Below are 26,079 nucleotides of genomic sequence, written 5' to 3' on the forward strand. Positions count from 1 at the left end.
ATGATAATAGGCCAACTGATAATAATAATAACAACAACAATAAAGCATGTAACCTCATAATTATATAGCAATAGCCTTGTAATAATGATAGGCATATACTACTCATAATAATAATAATAATAGTAATAATAATAATAATGCCTGCAAACTCACATTAGAAGTCTGGTGCTACTGCCAATTATAGCAATAGCCTAGTAATGATGATAGGCCTACTGATGATGATAATAATAATAATAACAAAAAAAAAGCATGTAACCTCACAATTATATAGCAATAGCCTAGTTATGGTGATAGGCCTATACTACTCATAATAATAATAATAATAATGCCTGCAAGCTCACATTAGAAGTCTGGTGCTACTGCCAATTATAACAATAGCCTAGAAATGATAATAGGCCTACCTACCGCTACTGATGATGGTAATAATAATAATAATGTGGGCCTAAAAATAATAGCCTAGGGCTATCTATCTATCTATCTATCTATCTATCTATCTATCTATCTATCTATCTATCTATGCAAGGTAGAGCGGGGCGGGGCGGGGCGGGGCGGGGCGGGGGGATGGGGGATCTGGGCGGGGGGCACTGGGGCCCCAACTGCAATGAACCAGCTTTGGGGGGGCCCAGCTTGCAAAAGGTTGAGAACCCCTGCTATAAAACAAGAGGAATTTAAACATGGAGCACGTTTCTGTGAGGATGTTGGCTGGCAAACAGTAATTATTTACTTTTTAACAAGATCTTAATGCAAAGAACTTATTTAGGATTTATTACTAAACCTTTATTTAACCAGGAAAGTCACCATTGATAATCTGTTCTTAAGGAAGAACTGCCAAAAATGAAAAACTATTGTAAAACATGTTATATACCATATTTTCCAGACCAAAAGGTGCACCAGGTTATAAACTGCATTAGATATTCTCACCAAGTGTGTAATATCTCTCCTCCACGTCCACAGCTCTCTGTCGTCTCTATCAGGAGGACAGAGTAGCTGGACTACACTGTCCTGTTTCTACCATAAGGCCTAAATAAACTTTATATTAAATTAACTTACTAGGTTTATTGTTGCTAGCGCGTACTCCAGGCTGCCTCACATGAATGCACTTCTAGTTCAGACATTACAGTCAGGCAGTCTGTAGACAGCTCAGGGGTCCTCAGGTAGTGACCTAATGCTCTGTTGCTAACCAAAGTCGTACTTACACATTTTAACATATTTTTGAGTGATTGTGCCACATAAACTAAATCAGTAAGCACAAGTATGGGAATCATATATAAGGATTAGCTTTAATTGTTTTTAGAAAATTTAAGGATTTTTAAGTGTGCCTTATAGCCGGAAAAAACACGGTAATGAATATTCACAAAGACTATTTAAAAAAGAAAACTGTAAAATGTTACTTTAGACAGAATGAAACACAGTTTAAAGGAGTAATCTCTCAGACCATCAAACTAGCTCTGATTTATATATTTTATAAACGCCTTCCTGTTAAATTCTTTCAGTTTCTTATCTTTCTCTCCATGGTTTCCACTGTTAAACATGGAATAACACTGATCAGCTGTCTAGTCATTAACACTCATGAGGTGCTGTGCATTGACTTTCTATGGGTGGGTAGAACCTGGAAAACTAATGTTCAGGTTAGGCTGCATGTCCTTCTCAGTGATTGGCATAATTAAACGTTTGTATGGATTCTATACAATGTTTTAGAAATGAGACCCCGGGTCATCATTTTGACAGTTGATTGCACGTTTGCTTTAGTGTCTAAAAACATCTGCGCGGTTCCGTCCTCACGTTTAACTAGGGTTCTAAATGTGAAGCTAGAATCAGCTCCACAGATGTAGTGATGTCAGCAGCTCTGTCTCATTAATGCCTCCTTAGGGAGTCACAATAGTGAGTTTCTCAGTCTGTTGATTTTTCAGGCTAGCAGTTTATTAGATTAGCATTCAGTTAGTTCATTTAGGATTTATTTACTCTGTTCTAGCAGAGCAGGGTGTACCCTGGACTGCTGGGCATCTTTTGCTTTTGGCACATTTTTCAGGTACTTGTGTTCTTGTTTTAATTTTTATAATGGACTCTTAAAGATGAACTCCTAATAATTTCCACACCAAATAAGTTCCCCACCTGCTGAAGCCAGCAGCTCAGAACAGTGCAGCTTCGTCAAAGTGTAGGAAAAGTAATGTGAGCAGCCTGTACACAACAGTGATTGGCCCTGCTAACAGCCAATCAGAGCCAGGAACTCCCCTTGATTGACACTGCTAACAGCCAATCAATTCAATTCAAATCAATTTTATTTATTTAGCGCCAATTCATGAAACATGTCATCTCAAGGCACTTTACAAAGTCAAGTTCAATCATATTATACAGATTGGGTCAGATTATACAGATTGGTCAAAAATGTCCTATATAAGGAAACCAGTTGATTGCATCAAAGTCCCGACAAGCAGCATTCACTCCTGGGGAACCGTAGAGCCACAGGAAGAGTCATCTGCATTGTACATGGCTTTGCTGCAATCCCTCATACTGAGCAAGCATGAAGCGACAGTGGGAAGAAAAACTCCCCATTAACGGGAAGGAAAACCTCCGGCAGAACCGGGCTCAGTATGAACGGTCATCTGCCTCGACTGACTGGGGTTACAGAAGACAGAACAGAGACACAACAAGAGAGACAAACAAGCACAGAAGCACACATTGATCTAGTAATCTGTTCTACATTAGATGGTAGTAGCGGGTGAGCCGTCTTCTCTGGATGATGTCACAGTTAACAGAACGCCAGACCAGGTGTACCTACTATGAAGAAAAAGAGAGAGAACAAAAAGTTAAAAGCTGAAATGACGACAGTCATTTCAATGTAATACAATGCAAAACTGGAGAACAGTAGAAATCAGTAGAGTGAGAGAAATAGACCCTGATGTCCTCCAGCAGCCTAAGCCTATAGCAGCATAACTATAGAGGTAGCTCAGAGCCAGGAACTCCCCTGGATGGGCACTGCTAACAGCCAATCAGAGCCAGGAACTCCCCTTGATTGACACTGCTAACAGCCAATAAGAGCCAGGAACTGCCCTGGATGGACACTGCTATCAGCCAATCAGAGCCAGGTTGGTATTTTCTAACCTGAAGCAGTGTTCTGTATTGCTGCTAATGGCAGTATGATCCCTGTGAGGAGCCAGAGAAGGTGGATTTTTTCACACATTATCTGTTTCATATGTTACAGTTTTAACACATATGTATGAAAAAACAACATTTATAGAGAACTTACCTACTGCATCTATAAATGTTCCAAACATCCAAGGTCTAAACCCCAGAAGCCCACTGCTGGGATCTTACGTTCAACCCTAACTTTGGATTCTAAAATTAACTTTCCTAACTTTGGAAATGAAAAGAAAGTGAAACTCTGGCATTTTACAAAGTTTTGGCTAAACTGAGGTTTGTTAGAGGATCAGGGAAGGACTGGTGGGGCAGGTATATTAACAACTTCACACACACCAAGTTCAGGAAGTTGAGGACAACTTTTAATAATATCAGCGGCTCTCATCTGGACTCCAAAGACCTCTGACCTCTGGGCACATATACTGCTGACCTCTGACCTCTGGGCACATATACTGCTGACCTCTGACCTTTGGGCAAATATGCCACTGACCTCTGACCTTTGGGCATATGTGCTGCTGACCTGTGGGCACATATGCTGCTGACCTCTGGGCACATATGCTGCTGACCTCTGATCTCTGGGCATATGTGCTGCTGACCTCTGACCTGTGGGCACAAATGCTGCTGACCTCTGACTTCTGTGAACATATGCTGCTTACCTCTGGGCACATATGCTGCTGACCTCTGGGCACATATGCTGCTGACCTCTGATCTCTGGGCTAATATGCTGCTGACCTCTGACCTGTGGGCACAAATGCTGCTGACCTCTGACTTCTGTGAACATATGCTGCTTACCTCTGGGCACATATGCTGCTGACCTCTGACCTCTGGGCACATATGCTGCTGACCTCTGACCTTTGGGCAAATATGCCGCTGACCTCTGACCTTTGGGCATATGTGCTGCTGACCTGTGGGCACATATGCTGCTGACCTCTGGGCACATATGCTGCTGACCTCTGATCTGTGGGCATATGTGCTGCTGACCTGTGGGCACATATGCTGCTGACCTCTGACCTCTGGGCTAATATGCTGCTGACCTCTGACCTGTGGGCACAAATGCTGCTGACCTCTGACTTCTGGGAACATATGCTGCTTACCTCTGGGCACATATGCTGCTGACCTCTGGGCACAAATGCTGCTGACCTCTGACCTTTGGGCAAATATGCCGCTGACCTCTGGGCATATGTGCTGCTGACCTCTTACCTGTGGGCACATATGCTGCTGACCTCTGACCTTTGGGCAAATATGCCGCTGACCTCTGGGCACAAATGCTGCTGACCTCTGACCTTTGGGCAAATATGCCGCTGACCTCTGGGCATATGTGCTGCTGACCTCTTACCTGTGGGCACATATGCTGCTGACCTCTGACCTTTGGGCAAATATGCCACTGACCTCTGACCTTTGGGCATATGTGCTGCTGACCAATGAACTCTGGGCAAATATGCCGCTGACCTCTGACCTTTGGGCATATGTGCTGCTGACCTGTGGGCACAAATGCTGCTGACCTTTGGGCAAATATGCCGCTGACCTCTGACCTTTGGGCATATGTGCTGCTGACCTCTGACCTGTGGGCACATATGCTGCTGACCTCTGACCTTTGGGCAAATATGCCGCTGACCTCTGACCTCTGGGCAAATATGCCGCTGACCTCTGGGCACAAATGCTGCTGACCTCTGACCTCTGGGCAAATATGCCGCTGACCTCTGGGCACAAATGCTGCTGACCACTGACCTTTGGGCATATGTGCTGCTGACCTCTGACCTTTGGGCATATGTGCTGCTGACCTCTGACCTGTGGGCACATATGCTGCTGACCTCTGACCAAATATGCCGCTGACCTCTGACCCCTGGGCACATATGCTGCTGATGGAGGACACGGTGTAGCTGACCTCTGACCTATACAGCTATAACACATGGATTGATGGATTTTAGGATTAAAGGACTGAACCTCCATCTAATGACAAAGTGGACCTTCTAGAACCTGGAGAACATTTCCAGGATTAAAGGACTGATGACTGGAGAAACTAATCCATGTTTATCTTTAGTAGAACTGATCACTGCAACGGTGTTTTCACAGGTCTGCCTAAAAAGTGGATCAGAACGCTGCAGCTGATCCAGAACCTGCTGCCCGCATCCTCACTAAGAAGTATTTAAAGTCTGTTCTCCAGTGGAAGGACTTTAGAACCGGGTCTCTTTGTTTTTCATACAGAAAAACATCTGGACTCACCGTTGGTTCCTCCCAGACAACCTTTAGCACCAACTCCCCTTCAGATTCTCCTTAGAACCTCTTAAATGGCCTTTAGACAGCCTAGAAAGGGGTCCAGAACATAAAGGTACCACTAAGGAGAACCACTTTGGACCTGACTTTGAAGGCCCCCACAACTTCTAGAACTGTGAATGTTCTGAACAACCTTAGGAACCCCCTAGGCTACCAGCAGAGATCTTTCTGAGCCATAGAACCTCCTTACTGAGCTCATCTCTCGTACCTGAAGGATGTTCCTCTGAAATGAAGCAAAACACTGAAGATTTCATCAGAACCTTTTATTACCAAGCTGGACATTAAATAAAAACATCCAAAGCTGCCAGAACCAAACCCCGTTCTAGAGCCAGAGGAACCGCAGGAACCCTTCAGCTTTGGGTCGTTCTAATTTAGCTGCTTTAGAGGGTTCTGACCCGCTGCTGGCTTTCAGCTTTCATCAGGAGACGTTCTAGATCACCTTCATCATAGAAGATGTACCAACCGAGCTGAACAGAACCCATTTGGATCTAGGTTCTAAAAGTGCCCTCAGCCCAGTTTTATCTGTCAAAGAACGTTCTGATGACGGTCGAACCTTTCCCACGTTCCTCCAGCTACAGACAGAAAAGTCCGCTCTGCGGTTCCCGGTTCTCTTTTGGTTCTCGCTGAGGTTGGCGGACTAAAGACTTCTGGTGTTTGTGCGTCAGGGAACCGACTGGGGGTTCCAGTCGGGTTCTGCTACCAGCATCTTTGCATAGTTCAGTTTACAGCATGACGGGACACCTGGAGGAACCGCCCGGCCCAGTCCGGGTTCTTCAGCACAAGCTAACGGGCCTCCGTCTGCAGAACGTCCAGAGAGCAGACGGTGCGTTCAAGGACACTTGTAGATCACTGCAGCGACGAGGAACCTGAACGTATCGGACTCCTGTGGGTTCTCCCTGCACTCGTTACTGGGTTCTCTCCAGTTCTGCTCCTTATAAACATCAGAACACCAGGAGGAGCAAAGGGAAGGACATGTTCTCCCTGAGGTCTGGAAGAACCGGCCCATTGTCATGAAGGAACACGTTCTCCTGCAACAGTAACACGTGTTCTCCAGCCTCAAGACCTCGTGTTCTCCAGCATCAGGAACTCCTATTCTCCAGCAGCAGGAACACATGTTCTCCTGCATTAGGAACTCGAGTTCTCCAGCCTCAGGAACTGGTGTTCTCCAGCAGGAACTCGTGTTCTCCTGCAGCAGGAACTCGTGTTCTTCTCCAGCAGGAACACCTGTTCTCCAGCAGGAACCCCTGTTCTCCAGCAGGAACTCCTATTCTCCAGCAGGAACACCTGTTCTCCAGCAGAAACACATGTTCTCCAGCAGAAATGCATGTTGTCCTGCCTCATAAACATGTTCTCCAGCATTATAAACATGTTCTCCAGCAGAAACACATGTTCTCCAGCAGAAATGCATGTTCTCCAGCAGAAACGCATGTTCTCCAGCAGAAACGCATGTTCTCCAGCAGGAACACCTGTTCTCCAGCAGGAACTCGTGTTCTCCAGCAGAAATGCATGTTCTCCTGCCTCATAAACATGTTCTCCAGCATTATAAACATGTTCTCCAGCAGAAACACATGTTCTCCAGCAGAAATGCATGTTCTCCAGCAGAAACGCATGTTCTCCAGCAGAAACGCATGTTCTCCAGCAGAAACACATGTTCTCCAGCAGAAATGCATGTTCTCCAGCAGAAACGCATGTTCTCCAGCAGAAACGCATGTTCTCCAGCAGGAACACCTGTTCTCCAGCAGGAACACCTGTTCTCCAGCAGGAACATCCCAGAGAAGTGCTGCAGAGGTCTAGAAGAACCGGCCCACCGTCGGTCTCTGAGCTACACTAACTGGTTCTGGGCCCTACAGGAGGCCCCGGTGCCTGGGGGGGTTCACGCTCGGCCGGGCGGCAGGTTCCGGCACGGCGCCCCGGGGAACCGGCGGTCAGTTCCTGCAGCCGATCTCCTCCTTGTAGCGGTTGGTCAGAGTGTTGGCTTTGTGCGTCAGCTTGGACAGGACGGCGTGGAGTCCGTTCAGGTGGAAGTGGAACTGCTTCTCCAGGTCCTCATCCTCGCCATCCGCCCGGTCCCCCGCCGGGTTCCCCGCCGGGTTCCCCGCTGGGTTCCCCGCCCGGTCCCCCGCCCGGTCCCCCGCCGGGTCTGGGGGCCGCTCGGCGCCCCGCAGGACGCCCCACTCCATGTCGTTGCGGATGGACTTGAGCAGAACGTAGGAGCTGTACATGTCCCCGTCTGGCTGGAAGTACACGGCCCCCCCGGTGGAGGGGGCGGCCCCCGGCCCCTGGGGGTCCTGGGGTTCCCCCAGCGGAACGTCCCGCAGCAGGCTGGGAACCATCACCGTCTGGTCCATGTTGTTGACGGCGCCGATGAAGCGGCTCATGGCGGTGAAGAGAGACTTCCTCTGGTTGTAGGACTCAGATATCTGCATCATGGCTGCAGGTCCAGAGTTAGCCCGCTAAACCTCTTAGGGGGATTACGGAACCGCAGATCCTGGGTCAGCTGCTGGGCAGAACCGGGCAGAACCAAGCAGAACCGGGCAGAACCGGGCAGAACCAGGCAGAACCAGGCAGAACCGGGCAGAACCGGGCAGAACCAGGCAGAACCGGGCAGAACCGGGCAGAACCAGGCAGAACCAGGCAGAACCGGGCCCACACACGCTCTGCTTGGTCTCAGGTCCAGGCGGGGTACAGGGTTCCTCACGGTTCTCCACCTGGGAACAAGAGAAAGACAGGATTCAGCCCCACAGAGACGGTCGAGGAGAACCCAGGAGAACCCAGCTCAGTAACCTAGAAGCTGACAGTGATCCTGGTTCTGGAAACATTAAACCGGGTCGACACCGATCTGGATGTTCCTTTAAACACACCAAGAACATTTACATCAGGTTTACTGCTGCTGTGAGGAACACGTTCTCCTGAAGGAACACATGTTCTTCTGCCTTAGAAACACATGTTCTCCTGAAGGAACAAATGTTCTACTGCCTCAGAACCACATGTTCTCCAGCAGAAATGCATTTTCTCCTGCCTCAGAACCATGTTCTCCAGCATCAGAAACATGTTCTCCAGCATCAGAAACATGTTCTCCAGCATCATAAACATGTTCTCCTGCCTCATAAACATGTTCTCCTGCCTCATAAACATGTTCTCCAGCATTATAAACATGTTCTCCAGCAGAAATGCATGTTCTCCTGCCTCATAAACATGTTATCCAGCAGAAACGCATGTTCTCCTGACTTAGAACCATGTTCTCCAGCATTATAAACATGTTCTCCAGCAGAAACGCATGTTCTCCTGCCTTAGAACCATGTTCTCCAGCATTATAAACATGTTCTCCAGCAGAAACACATGTTCTCCTGCCTCATAAACATGTTCTCCAGCATTATAAACATGTTCTCCAGCATTATAAACATGTTCTCCTGCATTATAAACATGTTCTCCTGCCTCATAAACATGTTCTCCTGCCTTAGAACCATGTTCTCCTGCCTCATAAACATGTTCTCCAGCAGAAACGCATGTTCTCCTGCCTTAGAACCATGTTCTCCAGCATCATAAACATGTTCTCCAGCATTATAAACATGTTCTCCTGCCTCATAAACATGTTCTCCTGCCTTAGAACCATGTTCTCCAGCATTATAAACATGTTCTCCAGCAGAAACACATGTTCTCCAGCAGAAACACATGTTCTCCAGCATTATAAACATGTTCTCCAGCAGAAACACATGTTCTCCTGCCTCAGAACCATGTTCTCCAGCATTATAAACATGTTCTCCAGCATAAACACATGTTCTCCAGCAGAAATGCATGTTCTCCTGCCTTAGAACCATGTTCTCCAGCACCTCGGTTCTGGGAGCAGGCCGGCCTCCAGAACCACAAACGGAGGAGGCGAACCGGCCTCTGGGCAGCAGGACTGTTGCCGGAAGTGAGAGAATACCGGAACTGTCCGATGATGGAAGCAGCATCATCCGGTGGTTTTAACGGGACCGTCGAGCCGAAGCAGCAGCCGGTCAGACGCCAGAATTCACCAGAACTCCTGGAAGTTCGCTGGTTCTGTTCTAAACGTCCCTAACGGAGAATAAAACATCCTCTCTCCGCCGTATCCGGGTCACAACCGCCGGTATTTCATGACTCGGCTCCCGTTATACGGACTCGGTCCGCCTCATTAACCGGAAACCTCCCCGCCGGTTCGGTCCGGAGGGCTTACCGTGTACCGGCCCCGGTTCCTGGCTGCTGTCGGGGTTCTGAACGCCGGCTTCTGGTCGCCTGTCGGTCCGGGAAGCGATGAGCTCAGCGCGGTCGGTGGGTCCACTGAACATGGGCGGCGGGGGGGCGGGGCTTAGCGGCTCAGGAAGCCTCAGCCACAGCCAATCACAGCGAGGCACACACAGAGACATCATATACGTAGAAGCCTCGTTGGGCGCGGGTTCGTACGTCAACGTCACCGCCATTTTGTGTGTGGCAGCGAGAAGTTAAGTTCTGTTGTAGTGAACGTGGATCAGAGAAGATGCCTCATTCCTGTGCTGCATGAAAATGTACCAACCGTGGTCTTCATTATTTCATAAAACCGTGTCACCCTTTTAAGTTCTGGTATAGTCACAGATTAGGAACAGAGTATAAAAGAGATAAAATGAGAATAAAGTTTAAAAAAATCAGAATAAAGTAAAAAAAAAAAAAAAAGACAAAAGTGGTAATGTTATGAGAAAAACGTCATATTATGAGAATTAAGAGGGAACATTTCCAGAATAGTCACAATTTGCAGAATTATTTCACTCCTGGAGTAATAGGGCAAGGTTAGATTATTTTAATTATTTTTATTCTTTACGAGAATAAATTCAGGAGACTGAAGCTAAAGGGATACGAAAATAAACTTGTAATATTACAAAAATTTTACAAATATAAAGTATGTTCTGTGATTAAAACTCCCTCCGATACTTTTTAGGTGACTCAGACTAACTGCAGATTTGCCACATTCAACATGGCGGACGCTCTGACGCATCTGCAGCAGGCAGAACCCGCCCAACAAGGCGTCAACGTTTATAATGTTTTTGGCAATTCAAGACATGACGTCACATGGAACGTTGGAAAATGTTCAAACGTTTACGGTCGGAGTACAATGAAGTGAATAAATGTTTATATTTCATGTCGCCGGTATTCACGTATTTGAGTTTATTATGTATGTTAATAATTTATTTAATAATTCATTTATTATGTATGTTAATCATTTATTTATTTATTATTTATGTTAATCATTTATTTAATCATTTCTTATTTATGTTGATAATGTATTTAGTCTTTATTATTTATGTTATTAATTTATTAATTTATTTATTATTTATGTTGATCATGTATTTAGTCTTTAATTTCTTATGTATGTTAATAATTTATTCATTTGTTTATTATGTATATTAATAATTTGTTTAATAATTAATTTATCATGTTAATGTACTAATTTATTATTTATGTTAATAATTTATTAATTCATTTATTATTTATGCTGATAATGTATTTAGTCTTTAGTTTATTATGTATATGTTAATAATTTATTGATTCTTTTTTATTATTATTTATGTTAATAATTCATAAATGTAATGTGTGTTAATAAGTTATTATTTATGATGTTAGTGTATTTATTAATTAATTTATTATTATATTAATAATGTATTAATTAATTTATTATTATATTAATAATGTATTTATTAATTTATTATCTATGCTAATAATGTATTATTCAAGTTAATAATTTATTAATTAATTTATCATTTATATTGATAATGTATTTAGTCTTGAATTTATGATGTATCTTAATAATTTATTCATTCGTTTATTATTCATGTTAATGTATTTATTATTTTTTATTATTATTTATGTCTAATGTATTCATTGATTTATTATTTTTGTTAATAATGTATGATTTATGTTAATAATTAATTCATTTATTATTTATGTTGATAGTGTATTAATTCATTAATACACTTCTTTATGTTATTAGTGTTTTTATCAATTAATTTATTATTTATATTAATAATGTATTTCATAATTTATTTATAATTTACGTTAATAATTTTATGTATTTATTAATCCATTTATTATTTATTATTAATTTATCTTTTTTCATTATTTGATCTATTTTTATCCATGTTTTATTTTAGACTGTTTATCAGCATCATCAAAGCTCTTTTCACACACGACCGTGCTTACAGAGCTTAGAGACCATTAAGCTAACAGGCATGTTGTGGTGCTGCAGCACCTGGACAGATCTCCACCTGTAAATATGAACCTTTTAATGTCAGAATAAATATAAATATATTATATTATATTATATTATATTATATTATATTATATTATATTATATTATATTATATTATATTATATTATTACCCATGGAGTTACTGATCACCATCTTTTCCTCCGCTGCTGGTTCGCTGTGGGCAGGAGAGCTGCCCAGTCCTGACAGGACAGGCTTTTATTTTGAAGGAACCCATCAGGTGAAAAGCTGCTGGAAACTGATTTCATGGCTTCATTGCTTCTCATTCAAACTTCTGTAAATTAAACCAGAATCCCAGCTTTACGGCTAAAGTTATTTTCTTTTAGAAGAAAGAAGAGAATAACATTAATGAGCTCAGCTTCACTCCCAGATATTTTTATTTTCTAAACAGGAAATGTTGCTTTTATGCACCGATCACACTGGTCTGTATCTGTACGATGCAGCGGCGCCCCCTGCTGGGCGCATGTAGATACTGCAAATGTAAAACAATAAATACAAGAAACAAGGAGTTTCTGCAGGTTTCCACGGTGACGTCCTCCCTCAGGTTGCTAGGAGACGGAAGATGCAGGTCAGGACTCCCCGCTGGGCAGGTGAGGGAAACACACCTGTGCTCAGCTCACCTGTCACACCATCTCATACTGGTTGGTGGTGATGAAGTGGGACAAGCAGCAGGCCAGAGACATCCCGACCACCTGGGACACAAAGCTGGGTTACTAAGGTATGTCCACCACGCCCGGCTCAGCGTACCTGAGCGGGTCGTACCTGAGCGGGTCGCACCTGAGCGGGTCTCACCTGAGAGAAGGCGATGCCAAATGTCAGCCCAGCGATGACTCCCATGTTGCTCTCTATGAAGGACACCACCAGCTCATAACAGCCCTGCAGAGACGGAGACGCTCAGTGTCCTGATCCGTCCAGATCACACGTCTCAACGTGTAAATTAGGACGTTAAGCTTTTCTGACCACGTCATACAATAATGACTGATTATGAAAACGCTCCTTTTTCAGGGTAAGTTGATCAGAAATGTAGTTTATTATTCACGCCCAGGTTTAAATCGCTGCAGTGAGAATATAGTGGTGGATGCAGCCGCCGGCGTTTAGCTCCTGACCTGTCGGTAGACTTTGTGGGCAGCCAGAGTGGCGTTCTTCAGGTCGGCTTTGCTGCATTCCAGGAAACTGACACAGCAGCTGGCAGGAATACCGTTGTTAGGGAAGTACGCGCTGCTGAACCAGCTGGTGTAGTTCTGAACTCCACAGCAGCGCAGCTGCAAAGAAACACATTCAGGTGACCCACAGGTAAATCAGCGCATCGTCTGCATATCGCAGGACCTGCAGGTCAACGTATGGGGGATAATGGTGACTTTAAAAGATAAATATGAATGCTGATCTTTAACAGATGGAGCTATAGACTAAACATTTAAATATGAAAGCAGAAGAGCCGATGAAGGGTCCCTGAGGGACGCTACACAGCCATCCTGTAGGGGAGGGGGATCAAACCTTCACCGAGGGTCTCCCCTGATAGGCCAGATTAACGGTACAGGACCTGGAGAGCCACCATCCTGCACCGTTTAGATCAGTGGTGTCAAACATACGCTGGCTTAATACATTATCATTATTAAAAAAAAAAAAAGTATTTATATAACCCTAACCCTGGAGAACCACCATCCTGCACCATTTAGATCACAGGCCTGCAACCTTTACAGTCCAAAGAGCCATTTTGCCTACAGTCCCCTTGAATTAAACTCGTTTAGAGTACTGTAGGAAATATGTTGTCATCGTTAAAGAAACGCCCTTTTATGTCTAGTTTGAGGTTTAAAAAAAAGAGGATGGACGGGATGTTGATATTTGTGGATGATGATGTAAAAAAAAAAAATCTTAGTTTCCATTTTCCAACATAATGAAAGAATATTGATTTAAAATTAAATATTACGGGCACTTTTAGCATCATTCTGTTGTGAAAATTAAAAGCAATTATTCCAATAAAAAACTGCTAAAACCCGCATTAACGTAACATAATAAAAATATAATTTGTAGCGAAAGTTATTAAGAGCCAGTGTGGAGGGTAGAAAGAGCCACAGGTTGCAGACCCCTGGTTTAGACGCATCCCTGCTGCAAACGTTGCCGTTTACTTCTGCTGCTGTTCTTCTTGGTGGCTTAGCTCCAGGTTTGGTTTCAGAATGCTGACGTATATTGTCCTCTGAGTATAAACAGGTAGTTGTTTCCAGTCGTTCATTAAACAGTCGTCCTTGTAAATGAAGTCATTTTCTCATGTTTGTAGCTAAATATGCATCAGAACCAGTCACACATTTGGAGCTGGAAACAGACTCACTCTGCTCTGGACCCCGTCCACAGCCTGGCTCCTCTCATCGAACCCGTTGTACCACTTCACAGCATCCGAGTACGAAGCCAAAAAGGTTCCTTTAATCTGAGAACATGGAGCCGTTCAGCAGCTTTTCTGCACAGGTTACGGTTCTAAGAGCTGCAAACAGAAACGCTTCAGACCTCGTGACGAAAGACGAATCCAGAGATTCCAGCGACGAGTTCCGTCACGAAGACCAGAGCCAGAAGCACGGCGTACTGAGGACAGGTCAGAGGTCAGAGGTCAGGAGATGATGTTACTGACAGTCATCAGATGAGGACAGGTAGGAGATGATGTTACTGACAGTCATCAGATGAGGACAGGTCAGAGGTCAGAGGTCAGGAGATGATGTTACTGACAGTCATCAGATGAGGACAGGTCAGAGGTCAGAGGTCAGGAGATGATGTTACTGACAGTCATCAGATGAGGACAGGTCAGAGGTCAGGAGATGATGTTACTGACAGTCATCAGATGAGGACAGGTCAGAGGTCAGAGGTCAGGAGATGATGTTACTGACAGTCATCAGATGAGGACAGGTAGGAGATGATGTTACTGACAGTCATCAGATGAGGACAGGTCAGAGGTCAGAGGTCAGGAGATGATGTTACTGACAGTCATCAGATGAGGAGAGGTCAGAGGTCAGGAGATGATGTTACTGACAGTCATCAGATGAGGAGAGGTCAGAGGTCAGGAGATGATGTTACTGACAGTCATCAGATGAGGAGAGGTCAGAGGTCAGGAGATGATGTTACTGACGGTCATCAGATGAGGACAGGTCAGAGGTCAGAGGTCAGGAGATGATGTTACTGACAGTCATCAGATGAGGAGAGGTCAGAGGTCAGGAGATGATGTTACTGACAGTCATCAGATGAGGAGAGGTCAGAGGTCAGGAGATGATGTTACTGACAGTCATCAGATGAGGAGAGGTCAGAGGTCAGGAGATGATGTTACTGACGGTCATCAGATGAGGACAGGTCAGAGGTCAGAGGTCAGGAGATGATGTTACTGACAGTCATCAGATGAGGACAGGTCAGAGGTCAGAGGTCAGGAGATGATGTTACTGACAGTCATCAGATGAGGAGAGGTCAGAGGTCAGGAGATGATGTTACTGACAGTCATCAGATGAGGAGAGGTCAGAGGTCAGGAGATGATGTTACTGACGGTCATCAGATGAGGACAGGTCAGAGGTCAGAGGTCAGGAGATGATGTTACTGACAGTCATCAGATGAGGACAGGTAGGAGATGATGTTACTGACAGTCATCAGATGAGGACAGGTCAGAGGTCAGAGGTCAGGAGATGATGTTACTGACAGTCATCAGATGAGGACAGGTCAGAGGTCAGGAGATGATGTTACTGACAGTCGTCAGAAAGCAGGGCACCAACAGACAGAAACACCCACCAGTCTGAGCATCCAGGGGCGCCCCCTGCAGGCGGCGAAGCAGCCGAACAGCCCGAACAGGATGATGGCGGCGCCGGTAGCGACCAGCGCGTAGGGCGCGTTGGGGGGGCTGCTGGAGATCAGCAGCGTGTAGGGTCCCAGCATGAACTTCCACCACAGGCCCACCGACAGCAGGACCACACCTGTCACCTGAGGGGGAGGAGCCAGCCGTCAGACAGCCAATCACACGCCTTGTTTAGATGTCCCCAGATAAACCCGATAACACAAAACACCGAGGATTAAATCTGCAGAACTTTGATGCTGGACCTGATTCTGGACCAGTTCTAAAGGTTCTGCTGGAACGTCTGGTGGGGTGAGCTGAGGGAACATGCGTACGGTCCACGTCTGGCTGGTGTTCCTGTTTGGTCAGAGCGTGGCAGGGACTGACTCACAGGAAGGAGTCGGATCGTGACCCAGCAGCACATGACTGTGGACTGAGGGCGGCCCCGGCAGCGAAGTGCCAAAGTGACGAAGAGACGAGAAGAGAAGCGCCCTGGGAGCCGGAACCAGAGAAGCAAACATGGCGCCCGCTGACTGATGCCAGTCTGACTGGACGTCATCATTAACGCCGTAATCATGAGATCTGATCAGAGACAGGGTTCCTGCTCCATCAGCTCACTTTGGTCAGGGAGAAACTACAGAACCTGGAGCTCCATCTGCAGACGGAAATCACCTGGATCCATGAGCACCTTAATGGTGAGAAGGTTCAGAGAACACAGGGTCTACGGTCGTTAAATGTTCTAGACCAGAGAATACAGGGTCTACGGTCGTTAAATGTTCTAGACCAGAGAACACAGGGTCTACGGCTGTTAAATGTTCTGGACCAGAGAACACAGGGTCTACAGCTGTTAAATGTTCTGGAGTAGAGAACACAGGGTCTACGGCTGTTAAATGTTCTGGACCAGAGAACACAGGGTCTACGGCTGTTAAATGTTCTGGACCAGAGAACACAGGGTCTACAGCTGTTAAATGTTCTGGACCAGAGAACACAGGGTCTACGGCTGTTAAATGTTCTGGACCAGAGAACACAGGGTCTACGGCTGTTAAATGTTCTGGACCAGAGAACACAGGGTCTACAGCTGTTAAATGTTCTGGAGTAGAGAACACAGGGTCTACAGCTGTTAAATGTTCTAGACCAGAGAACACAGGGTCTACAGCTGTTAAATGTTCTAGACCAGAGAACACAGGGTCTACAGCTGTTAAATGTTCTAGACCAGAGAACACAGGGTCTACAGCTGTTAAATGTTCTGGAGTAGAGAACACAGGGTCTACAGCTGTTAAATGTTCTAGACCAGAGAACACAGGGTCTACAGCTGTTAAATGTTCTAGACCAGAGAACACAGGGTCTACAGCTGTTAAATGTTCTAGACCAGAGAACACAGGGTCTACAGCTGTTAAATGTTCTAGAGCAGAGAACACAGGGTCTACAGCTGTTAAATCTTCTAGACCAGAGAACACAGGGTCTATGGCTGTTAAATGTTCTAGACCAGAGAACACAGGGTCTACAGCTGTTAAATGTTCTGGAGTAGAGAACACAGGGTCTACAGCTGTTAAATGTTCTAGACCAGAGAACACAGGGTCTACGGTCGTTAAATGTTCTGGACCAGAGAACACAGGGTCTACAGCTGTTAAATGTTCTAGACCAGAGAACACAGGGTCTACAGCTGTTAAATGTTCTAGAGCAGAGAACACAGGGTCTACAGCTGTTAAATGTTCTAGACCAGAGAACACAGGGTCTACAGCTGTTAAATGTTCTGGACCAGAGAACACAGGGTCTACAGCTGTTAAATGTTCTAGACCAGAGAACACACAGTCTACAGCTGTTAAATGTTCTGGACCAGAGAACACAGGGTCTACAGCTGTTAAATGTTCTAGACCAGAGAACACAGGGTCTACGGCTGTTAAATGTTCTAGAGCAGAGAACACAGGGTCTACGGCTGTTAAATGTTCTGGACCAGAGAACACACAGTCTACAGCTGTTAAATGTTCTAGAGCAGAGAACACAGGGTCTACAGCTGTTAAATGTTCTAGACCAGAGAACACACAGTCTACAGCTGTTAAATGTTCTGGACCAGAGAACACAGGGTCTACAGCTGTTAAATGTTCTAGACCAGAGAACACAGGGTCTACAGCTGTTAAATGTTCTGGACCAGAGAACACAGGGTCTACAGCTGTTAAATGTTCTAGACCAGAGAACACAGGGTCTACGGCTGTTAAATGTTCTAGAGCAGAGAACACAGGGTCTACGGCTGTTAAATGTTCTGGACCAGAGAACACACAGTCTACAGCTGTTAAATGTTCTAGAGCAGAGAACACAGGGTCTACAGCTGTTAAATGTTCTAGACCAGAGAACACACAGTCTACAGCTGTTAAATGTTCTGGACCAGAGAACACAGGGTCTACAGCTGTTAAATGTTCTAGACCAGAGAACACAGGGTCTACAGCTGTTAAATGTTCTGGACCAGAGAACACAGGGTCTACAGCTGTTAAATGTTCTAGACCAGAGAACACACAGTCTACAGCTGTTAAATCTTCTAGACCAGAGAACACAGGGTCTACGGCTGTTAAATGTTCTGGACCAGAGAACACAGGGTATACAGCTGTTAAATGTTCTGGACCAGAGAACACAGGGTCTACAGCTGTTAAATGTTCTGGACCAGAGAACACAGGGTCTACGGTCGTTAAATGTTCTAGACCAGAGAACACAGGGTCTACAGCTGTTAAATGTTCTAGACCAGAGAACACAGGGTCTACAGCTGTTAAATGTTCTAGACCAGAGAACACAGGATCTACAGCTGTTAAATGTTCTGGACCAGAGAACACAGGGTCTACGGCTGTTAAATGTTCTAGACCAGAGAACACAGGGTCTACGGCTGTTAAATGTTCTGGACCAGAGAACACAGGGTCTACGGCTGTTAAATGTTCTAGACCAGAGAACACAGGGTCTACGGCTGTTAAATGTTCTAGACCAGAGAACACAGGGTCTACAGCTGTTAAATGTTCTAGACCAGAGAACACAGGATCTACAGCTGTTAAATGTTCTGGACCAGAGAACACAGGGTCTACAGCTGTTAAATGTTCTAGACCAGAGAACACAGGGTCTACGGCTGTTAAATGTTCTAGACCAGAGAACACAGGGTCTACGGCTGTTAAATGTTCTGGACCAGAGAACACAGGGTCTACGGCTGTTAAATGTTCTGGACCAGAGAACACGGGTCTACAGCTGTTAAATGTTCTAGACCAGAGAACACAGGGTCTACGGCTGTTAAATGTTCTAGACCAGAGAACACAGGGTCTACAGCTGTTAAATGTTCTGGACCAGAGAACACAGGTCTGTGGTCGTTAAATGTTCTAGAGCAGAGAACACAGGGTCTACAGCTGTTAAATGTTCTAGAGCAGAGAACACAGGGTCTACGGCTGTTAAATGTTCTGGACCAGAGAACACGGGTCTACAGCTGTTAAATGTTCTAGAGCAGAGAACACAGGTCTGTGGTCGTTAAATGTTCTAGAGCAGAGAACACAGGGTCTACAGCTGTTAAATTTTCTGGAGTAGAGAACACAGGGTCTATGGTCGTTAAATGTTCTAGAGCAGAGAACACAGGGTCTACAGCTGTTAAATTTTCTGGAGTAGAGAACACAGGTCTGTGGTCGTTAAATGTTCTAGAGCAGAGAACACAGGGTCTACAGCTGTTAAATTTTCTGGAGTAGAGAACACAGGGTCTATGGTCGTTAAATGTTCTAGAGCAGAGAACACAGGGTCTACAGCTGTTAAATGTTCTAGAGCAGAGAACACAGGGTCTACGGCTGTTAAATGTTCTGGACCAGAGAACACGGGTCTACAGCTGTTAAATGTTCTGGAGCAGAGAACACAGGATCTACGGTCATTAAATGTTCTAGAGCAGAGAACACAGGGTCTACAGCTGTTAAATGTTCTAGACCAGAGAACACAGGGTCTACGGCTGTTTAATGTTCTGGACCAGAGAACACAGGGTCTACAGCTGTTAAATGTTCTGGACCAGAGAACACAGGATCTACAGCTGTTAAATGTTCTAGACCAGAGAACACAGGGTCTACGGCTGTTTAATGTTCTGGACCAGAGAACATGGGTCTACAGCTGGTAATTGTTCTGGACCAGAGAACACAGGGTCTACAGCTGTTAAATGTTCTAGACCAGAGAACACAGGGTCTACGGCTGTTTAATGTTCTGGACCAGAGAACACAGGGTCTACAGCTGTTAAATGTTCTGGACCAGAGAACACAGGATCTACAGCTGTTAAATGTTCTGGACCAGAGAACACAGGATCTACAGCTGTTAAATGTTCTAGACCAGAGAACACAGGGTCTACGGCTGTTTAATGTTCTGGACCAGAGAACATGGGTCTACAGCTGGTAATTGTTCTGGACCAGAGAACACAGGGTCTACAGCTGTTAAATGTTCTAGACCAGAGAACACAGGGTCTACGGCTTTTAATGTTCTGGACCAGAGAACATGGGTCTACAGCTGGTAATTGTTCTGGACCAGAGAACACAGGGTCTACAGCTGTTAAATGTTCTAGACCAGAGAACACAGGGTCTACAGTTGTTAAATGTTCTGGACCAGAGAACACAGGGTCTACGGCTGTTTAATGTTCTGGACCAGAGAACATGGGTCTACAGCTGGAAATTGTTCTGGACCAGAGAACACAGGGTCTAGGGTCATTAAATGTTCTGGAGCAGAGAACATGGGTCTACAGCTGGTAAATGTTCTATACCAGAGAACACAGGGTCTACAGCTGTTAAATGTTCTAGACCAGAGAACACAGGGTCTACAGCTGTTAAATGTTCTAGACCAGAGAACACAGGGTCTACAGCTGGTAAATGTTCTGGACCAGAGAACGCAGGGTCTACGGCTGTTAAATGTTCTGGACCAGAGAACACAGGGTCTACAGCTGTTAAATGTTCTAGACCAGAGAACACAGGGTCTACAGCTGTTAAATGTTCTAGACCAGAGAACACAGGGTCTACAGCTGGTAAATGTTCTGGACCAGAGAACGCAGGGTCTACAGCTGTTAAATGTTCTGGACCAGAGAACACAGGGTCTAAAGCTGTTAAATGTTCTAGACCAGAGAACACAGGGTCTAAAGCTGTTAAATGTTCTAGACCAGAGAACACAAGGTCTACGGCTGGTAAATGTTCTGGACCAGAGAACACAGGGTCTACAGCTGTTAAATGTTCTAGACCAGAGAACACAGGGTCTACAGCTGTTAAATGTTCTGGACCAGAGAACACAGGGTCTACAGCTGTTAAATGTTCTAGACCAGAGAACACAGCATCTACAGCTGTTAAATGTTCTGGAGCAGAGAACACAGGGTTTAAAGTCATTAAATGTTCTGGAGCAGAGAACACAGGGTTTAAAGTCATTAAATGTTCTAGACCAGAGAACACAGGGTCTACAGCTGGTAAATGTTCTAGACCAGAGAACACAGGGTCTACGGCTGTTTAATGTTCTGGACCAGAGAACACAGGATCTACAGCTGTTAAATGTTCTAGACCAGAGAACACAGGATCTACAGCTGTTAAATGTTCTGGAGCAGAGAACACAGGGTTTAAAGTCATTAAATGTTCTGGAGCAGAGAACACAGGGTTTAAAGTCATTAAATGTTCTAGACCAGAGAACACAGGGTCTACAGCTGGTAAATGTTCTAGACCAGAGAACACAGGGTCTACAGCTGGTAAATGTTCTAGACCAGAGAACACAGGGTCTACGGCTGTTTAATGTTCTGGACCAGAGAACACAGGATCTACAGCTGTTAAATGTTCTGGACCAGAGAACACAGGGTCTACAGCTGTTAAATGTTCTGGAGCAGAGAACACAGGGTCTATGGTTGTTAAATGTTCTAGAGCAGAGAACACAGGGTCTACGGCTGTTTAATGTTCTGGACCAGAGAACACAGGATCTACAGCTGTTAAATGTTCTGGACCAGAGAACACAGGGTCTACAGCTGTTAAATGTTCTGGACCAGAGAACACAGGGTCTACAGCTGTTAAATGTTCTGGAGCAGAGAACACAGGATCTACAGCTGTTAAATGTTCTGGACCAGAGAACACAGGATCTACGGCTGTTAAATGTTCTGGACCAGAGAACACAGGGTCTACAGCTGTTAAATGTTCTGGAGCAGAGAACACAGGATCTACAGCTGTTAAATGTTCTGGACCAGAGAACACAGGGTCTACAGCTGTTAAATGTTCTGGAGCAGAGAACACAGGGTCTATGGTTGTTAAATGTTCTAGACCAGAGAACACAGGGTCTACGGCTGTTTAATGTTCTGGACCAGAGAACACAGGATCTACAGCTGTTAAATGTTCTGGACCAGAGAACACAGGGTCTACAGCTGTTAATTGTTCTGGACCAGAGAACACAGGGTCTACAGCTGTTAATTGTTCTGGACCAGAGAACACAGGGTCTACAGCTGTTAATTGTTCTGGACCAGAGAACACAGGGTCTACAGCTGTTAAATGTTCTGGAGCAGAGAACACAGGGTCTACAGCTGTTAATTGTTCTGGACCAGAGAACACAGGGTCTAGGGTCATTAAATGTTCTGGAGCAGAGAACACAGGGTCTACAGCTGTTTAATGTTCTGGACCAGAGAACACAGGATCTACAGCTGTTAAATGTTCTGGAGCAGAGAACACAGGGTCTACAGCTGTTAATTGTTCTGGACCAGAGAACACAGGGTCTAGGGTCATTAAATGTTCTGGAGCAGAGAACACAGGGTCTACAGCTGTTAAATGTTCTAGACCAGAGAACACAGGGTCTACAGCTGTTAAATGTTCTGGAGCAGAGAACACAGGGTCTACGGCTGTTAAATGTTCTGGACCAGAGAACACAGGGTCTACGGCTGTTAAATGTTCTAGAGCAGAGAACACAGGGTCTACAGCCGTTAAATGTTCTGGACCAGAGAACACGGGTCTATGGCTGTTAAATGTTCTGGAGCAGAGAACACAGGGTCTACAGCTGTTAATTGTTCTGGACCAGAGAACACAGGGTCTAGGGTCATTAAATGTTCTGGAACAGAGAACACAGGGTCTACGGCTGTTAAATGTTCTGGACCAGAGAACACAGGGTCTACAGCTGTTAAATGTTCTGGAGCAGAGAACACAGGATCTACAGCTGTTAAATGTTCTGGACCAGAGAACACAGGGTCTACAGCTGTTAAATGTTCTGGAGCAGAGAACACAGGGTCTATGGTTGTTAAATGTTCTAGACCAGAGAACACAGGGTCTACGGCTGTTTAATGTTCTGGACCAGAGAACACAGGATCTACAGCTGTTAAATGTTCTGGACCAGAGAACACAGGGTCTACAGCTGTTAAATGTTCTGGAGCAGAGAACACAGGGTCTACAGCTGTTAATTGTTCTGGACCAGAGAACACAGGGTCTAGGGTCATTAAATGTTCTGGAGCAGAGAACACAGGGTCTACAGCTGTTAAATGTTCTAGACCAGAGAACACAGGGTCTACAGCTGTTAAATGTTCTGGAGCAGAGAACACAGGGTCTACGGCTGTTAAATGTTCTAGAGCAGAGAACACAGGGTCTACAGCCGTTAAATGTTCTGGACCAGAGAACACGGGTCTATGGCTGTTAAATGTTCTGGAGCAGAGAACACAGGGTCTACAGCTGTTAATTGTTCTGGACCAGAGAACACAGGGTCTAGGGTCATTAAATGTTCTGGAACAGAGAACACAGGGTCTACGGCTGTTAAATGTTCTGGACCAGAGAACACAGGGTCTACAGCTGTTAAATGTTCTGGAGCAGAGAACACAGGGTCTACGGCTGTTTAATGTTCTGGACCAGAGAACACAGGATCTACAGCTGTTAAATGTTCTGGACCAGAGAACACAGGGTCTACAGCTGTTAAATGTTCTAGACCAGAGAACACAGGGTCTACAGCTGTTAAATGTTCTGGAGCAGAGAACACAGGGTCTATGGCTGTTAAATGTTCTGGACCAGAGAACACAGGGTTTAAAGTCATTAAATGTTCTGGACCAGAGAACATGGGTCTAGAAAGGTGGTCAGAACCGTTCCTGTGGTTCACCTGCAGCAGTAGAACGTCCAGGTGAGTTCTGCGGCGTTCTCTGAGCCGAGGCGTGGACACACCAGGCAGCATCAAAGGTCTGACTGTTTGGTTCCGCTTTGGTTCCGCTTCACAGAACGTCTGAGGGCAGATTGTTCTGGAGGGTTCTGATCCGATTGGCTGCAGCCATCAAAGGCCTGGTTGTGTGTGGACCAGCAGCTCTCTGATGTGGCTTCACGGTTCTCCCTCCCTGGAAAAGCTCCACGCAGAACAAGCCCAGCCTCAGGCTCTGAAGTCCAACAGAACCGCAAGCAGAACCTCCTGCTGTGAAGACCGGCTCCAGCCCGGAAGGTTTAAGGCTGGCAGGACCGGGCCATGACCAGAACCGGTCACAGGAACCGGGCCACAACCAGAACCTGTAACAAGAACCGGGCCATGACCAGAACCGGTCACAGGAACCAGTATCAGGAACCGGGCCGTGGTGTTAGTAGAACCGATCAGAACCGGGTCAGGAGCCACATTGACAGAACTGAAGTAGGTTCAGCAGAAACGGGCCGAGTCCAGGTGCTCCGACCCAGAGAGCAGAACCAGAACCAGAACCCTGCAGCAGGTCTGGGTCAGCCGGACCCTCAGCAGAACCGGTTCCTGCTCCTGCTGTGGAACCTCACATCTCCTCCACCTGGTTCTCCTGCCTGCTGCAAACACCTGGACTCACCTGCAGGAAGGAAGGAGAGGAGGAGGAGGAAGAGGAGGAGGAGGAGGAAGAGGAGGAGGAGGAGGAAGAGGAGGAAGAAGAGGAGGAGGAGGAGGAGGAAGAGGAGGAGGTGCTCACCCAGAAGATGAAGGAGTAGAGCAGCAGCAGCATCTTCAGGAAGAAGATCAGCGGTTTGGTCTCCATCCTGCTGGGCGCCATGATCTGACTCCACCTGGACCTCCTGCTCCTCTTCCTCAGTCTGAGGGCGCTGATGAAGGCTCCCGCTCCTCTTCCTCAGTCTGAGTGCGCTGATGAAGGCTCCTGCTCCTCTTCCTCGGTCTGAGGGCGCTGATGAAGGCTCCTGCTCCTCTTCCTCGGTCTGAGTGTGCTGAGGAAGGCTCCTGCTCCTCTTCCTCAGTCTGAGTGCTCTGAGGAAGGCTCCTGCTCCTCTTCCTCGGTCAGAGTGCGCTGAGGAAGGCTCCTGCTCCTCTTCCTCAGTCTGAGTGCTCTGAGGAAGGCTCCTGCTCCTCTTCCTCGGTCAGAGTGCGCTGAGGAAGGCTCCTGCTCCTCTTCCTCGGTCAGAGTGCGCTGAGGAAGGCTCCTGCTCCTCTTCCTCGGTCAGAGTGCGCTGAGGAAGGCTCCTGCTCCTCTTCCCTGCTCGCTGAGGCGCCCCCTGCTGGAGGAACCTAGAACCGCAGCGCAGCAAATCTGGACTTTGGTCCAAACTCTTGTTCCAGGCTGGTTCTGGGTCAGTACCAGCGCAGCTGAACGTTAGAACCTTCTGGAAGCCGAGTCCGTGGGTGTCTGGTGTCCGTGGGTTTCTGTGGATGTGTGATGTCTGTGGGTGGGTGTGGGTGGGTGTCTGTGGGTGGGTTTCTGTGTGTGGGTGATGTCTGTGGGTGTGGGTGGGTTTCTGTGGGTGTGGCCCTCACCTCGGTGCAGATTGTGGCGTCACGGTGTGAAGTATGCCGGTCACAAGGCCGCCTGGAGCTGCTTCCTCTGCTGCTCTGGTTCTGGAGGTTCCAGCAAGCAGCCGCTCGGTACCAGCGGGGTTCTAAGCAGAAACACAGAGGTTCTGTCAGAACCGGTCAGAAAGATTCTGGTTCTGGAGGTTCCAGCAAGCAGCCGCTCGGTACCAGCGGGGTTCTAGGCAGATGAACAGGTTTACTGAGGGAACAAACCCAGAGGTTCTGTCAGAACCAGTCAGAAACAAACATGCCGTGATGGTTCTGGTTCTGTTGGGTCTAACTGGGTCCAGGTTTCAGCCATCTAGCTGCTGGAGGAGGAGGTGGAACATTTCTTTGAGAACCCTGGAAGAGAGAGCCTGGTTCCGCCACCACCTTTGTTCTGTCCTCCAGAACCTTCTTGTGGACAGCTGCAGAGCCCAGTCCTGCTAGAACCTTCTCTGTTCTGCAGCATAACCCGGGTTCTAAGAGAGACGTCAGGGCAGCAGAACCTTGTCTCTAGCAGAGAATGACGACACCGGTTCAGGGTACCGTCCCTTTAATCACAAGGGAGCTGGTGGCAGGATGTGGAGAACATAGAGAACATGGAGAACATGGAGGACATGGAGAACATAGAGAACATGGAGAACATGGAGGACATGGAGGACATGGAGAACTTGGAGAACATGGGGGACATGGAGGACATGGAGAACATGGAGAACATGGAGAACATGGGAGACATGGAGGACATGGAGAACATGGAGAACATGGAGAACATGGAAAACATGGAGAACATGGAGGACATGGAGAACATGGAGAACATGGATTACATGGAGAACATGGAGGACATGGAGAACATGGAGAACGTGGAGAACATGGAGAACATGGAGGACATGGAGATCGTGGAGTTACATGGGGGACATGG

At 46.3% G+C, this 26,079-nt stretch overlaps 2 protein-coding genes and 1 long non-coding RNA gene across 3 annotated transcripts; all 3 read right to left on the bottom strand.

Moving 5' to 3' along the window:
- Positions 1-3,953: 3,953 nt before the first annotated feature.
- LOC118561628 lies at positions 3,954-4,838 on the bottom strand. Its single transcript, XR_004930177.1, has 3 exons — positions 4,814-4,838; positions 4,664-4,693; positions 3,954-4,527 (listed from the first exon to the last, which is right to left on the bottom strand). It is a non-coding gene; the product is annotated as an uncharacterized LOC118561628 (long non-coding RNA).
- An 818-nt stretch (positions 4,839-5,656) lies between these two features.
- Positions 5,657-9,739, bottom strand: LOC118561626 (mid1-interacting protein 1-B-like). The gene is made up of 2 exons (XM_036133869.1): positions 9,608-9,739; positions 5,657-8,120 (listed from the first exon to the last, which is right to left on the bottom strand). The coding sequence occupies exon 2, from the start codon at positions 7,839-7,841 to the stop codon at positions 7,338-7,340; it is 504 nt and encodes a 167-aa protein (XP_035989762.1). The 5' UTR covers positions 7,842-8,120; positions 9,608-9,739; the 3' UTR covers positions 5,657-7,337.
- A 2,278-nt stretch (positions 9,740-12,017) lies between these two features.
- Positions 12,018-25,051, bottom strand: LOC105921874 (tetraspanin-7). The gene is made up of 7 exons (XM_036133864.1): positions 24,349-25,051; positions 15,425-15,613; positions 14,168-14,242; positions 13,995-14,090; positions 12,775-12,930; positions 12,461-12,544; positions 12,018-12,360 (listed from the first exon to the last, which is right to left on the bottom strand). Exons 1-7 carry the CDS (start codon positions 24,427-24,429, stop codon positions 12,292-12,294), a joined length of 750 nt encoding a protein of 249 aa, XP_035989757.1. The 5' UTR covers positions 24,430-25,051; the 3' UTR covers positions 12,018-12,291.
- Between the last annotated feature and the right edge of the window lie 1,028 nt (positions 25,052-26,079).

Source organism: Fundulus heteroclitus, unplaced genomic scaffold (assembly GCF_011125445.2).
Source record: "Fundulus heteroclitus isolate FHET01 unplaced genomic scaffold, MU-UCD_Fhet_4.1 scaffold_68, whole genome shotgun sequence".
Lineage (NCBI taxonomy): Eukaryota > Metazoa > Chordata > Actinopteri > Cyprinodontiformes > Fundulidae > Fundulus > Fundulus heteroclitus.

Bases quoted from the DNA above. Each gene is read 5' to 3' on its own strand.
- LOC118561626 (XM_036133869.1), bottom strand. From the start codon at position 7,841: ATGATGCAGATATCTGAGTCCTACAACCAGAGGAAGTCTCTCTTCACC.
- LOC105921874 (XM_036133864.1), bottom strand. From the start codon at position 24,429: ATGGCGCCCAGCAGGATGGAGACCAAACCGCTGATCTTCTTCCTGAAG. The intron at 12,931-13,994 runs GTGAGTCTGTTT...GTTTCTTTGCAG, and splicing joins TGGACGGGGTCCAGAGCAGA to CTGCGCTGCTGTGGAGTTCA. The intron at 12,545-12,774 runs GTCAGGAGCTAA...CCGTCTCTGCAG, and splicing joins CCCACAAAGTCTACCGACAG to GGCTGTTATGAGCTGGTGGT.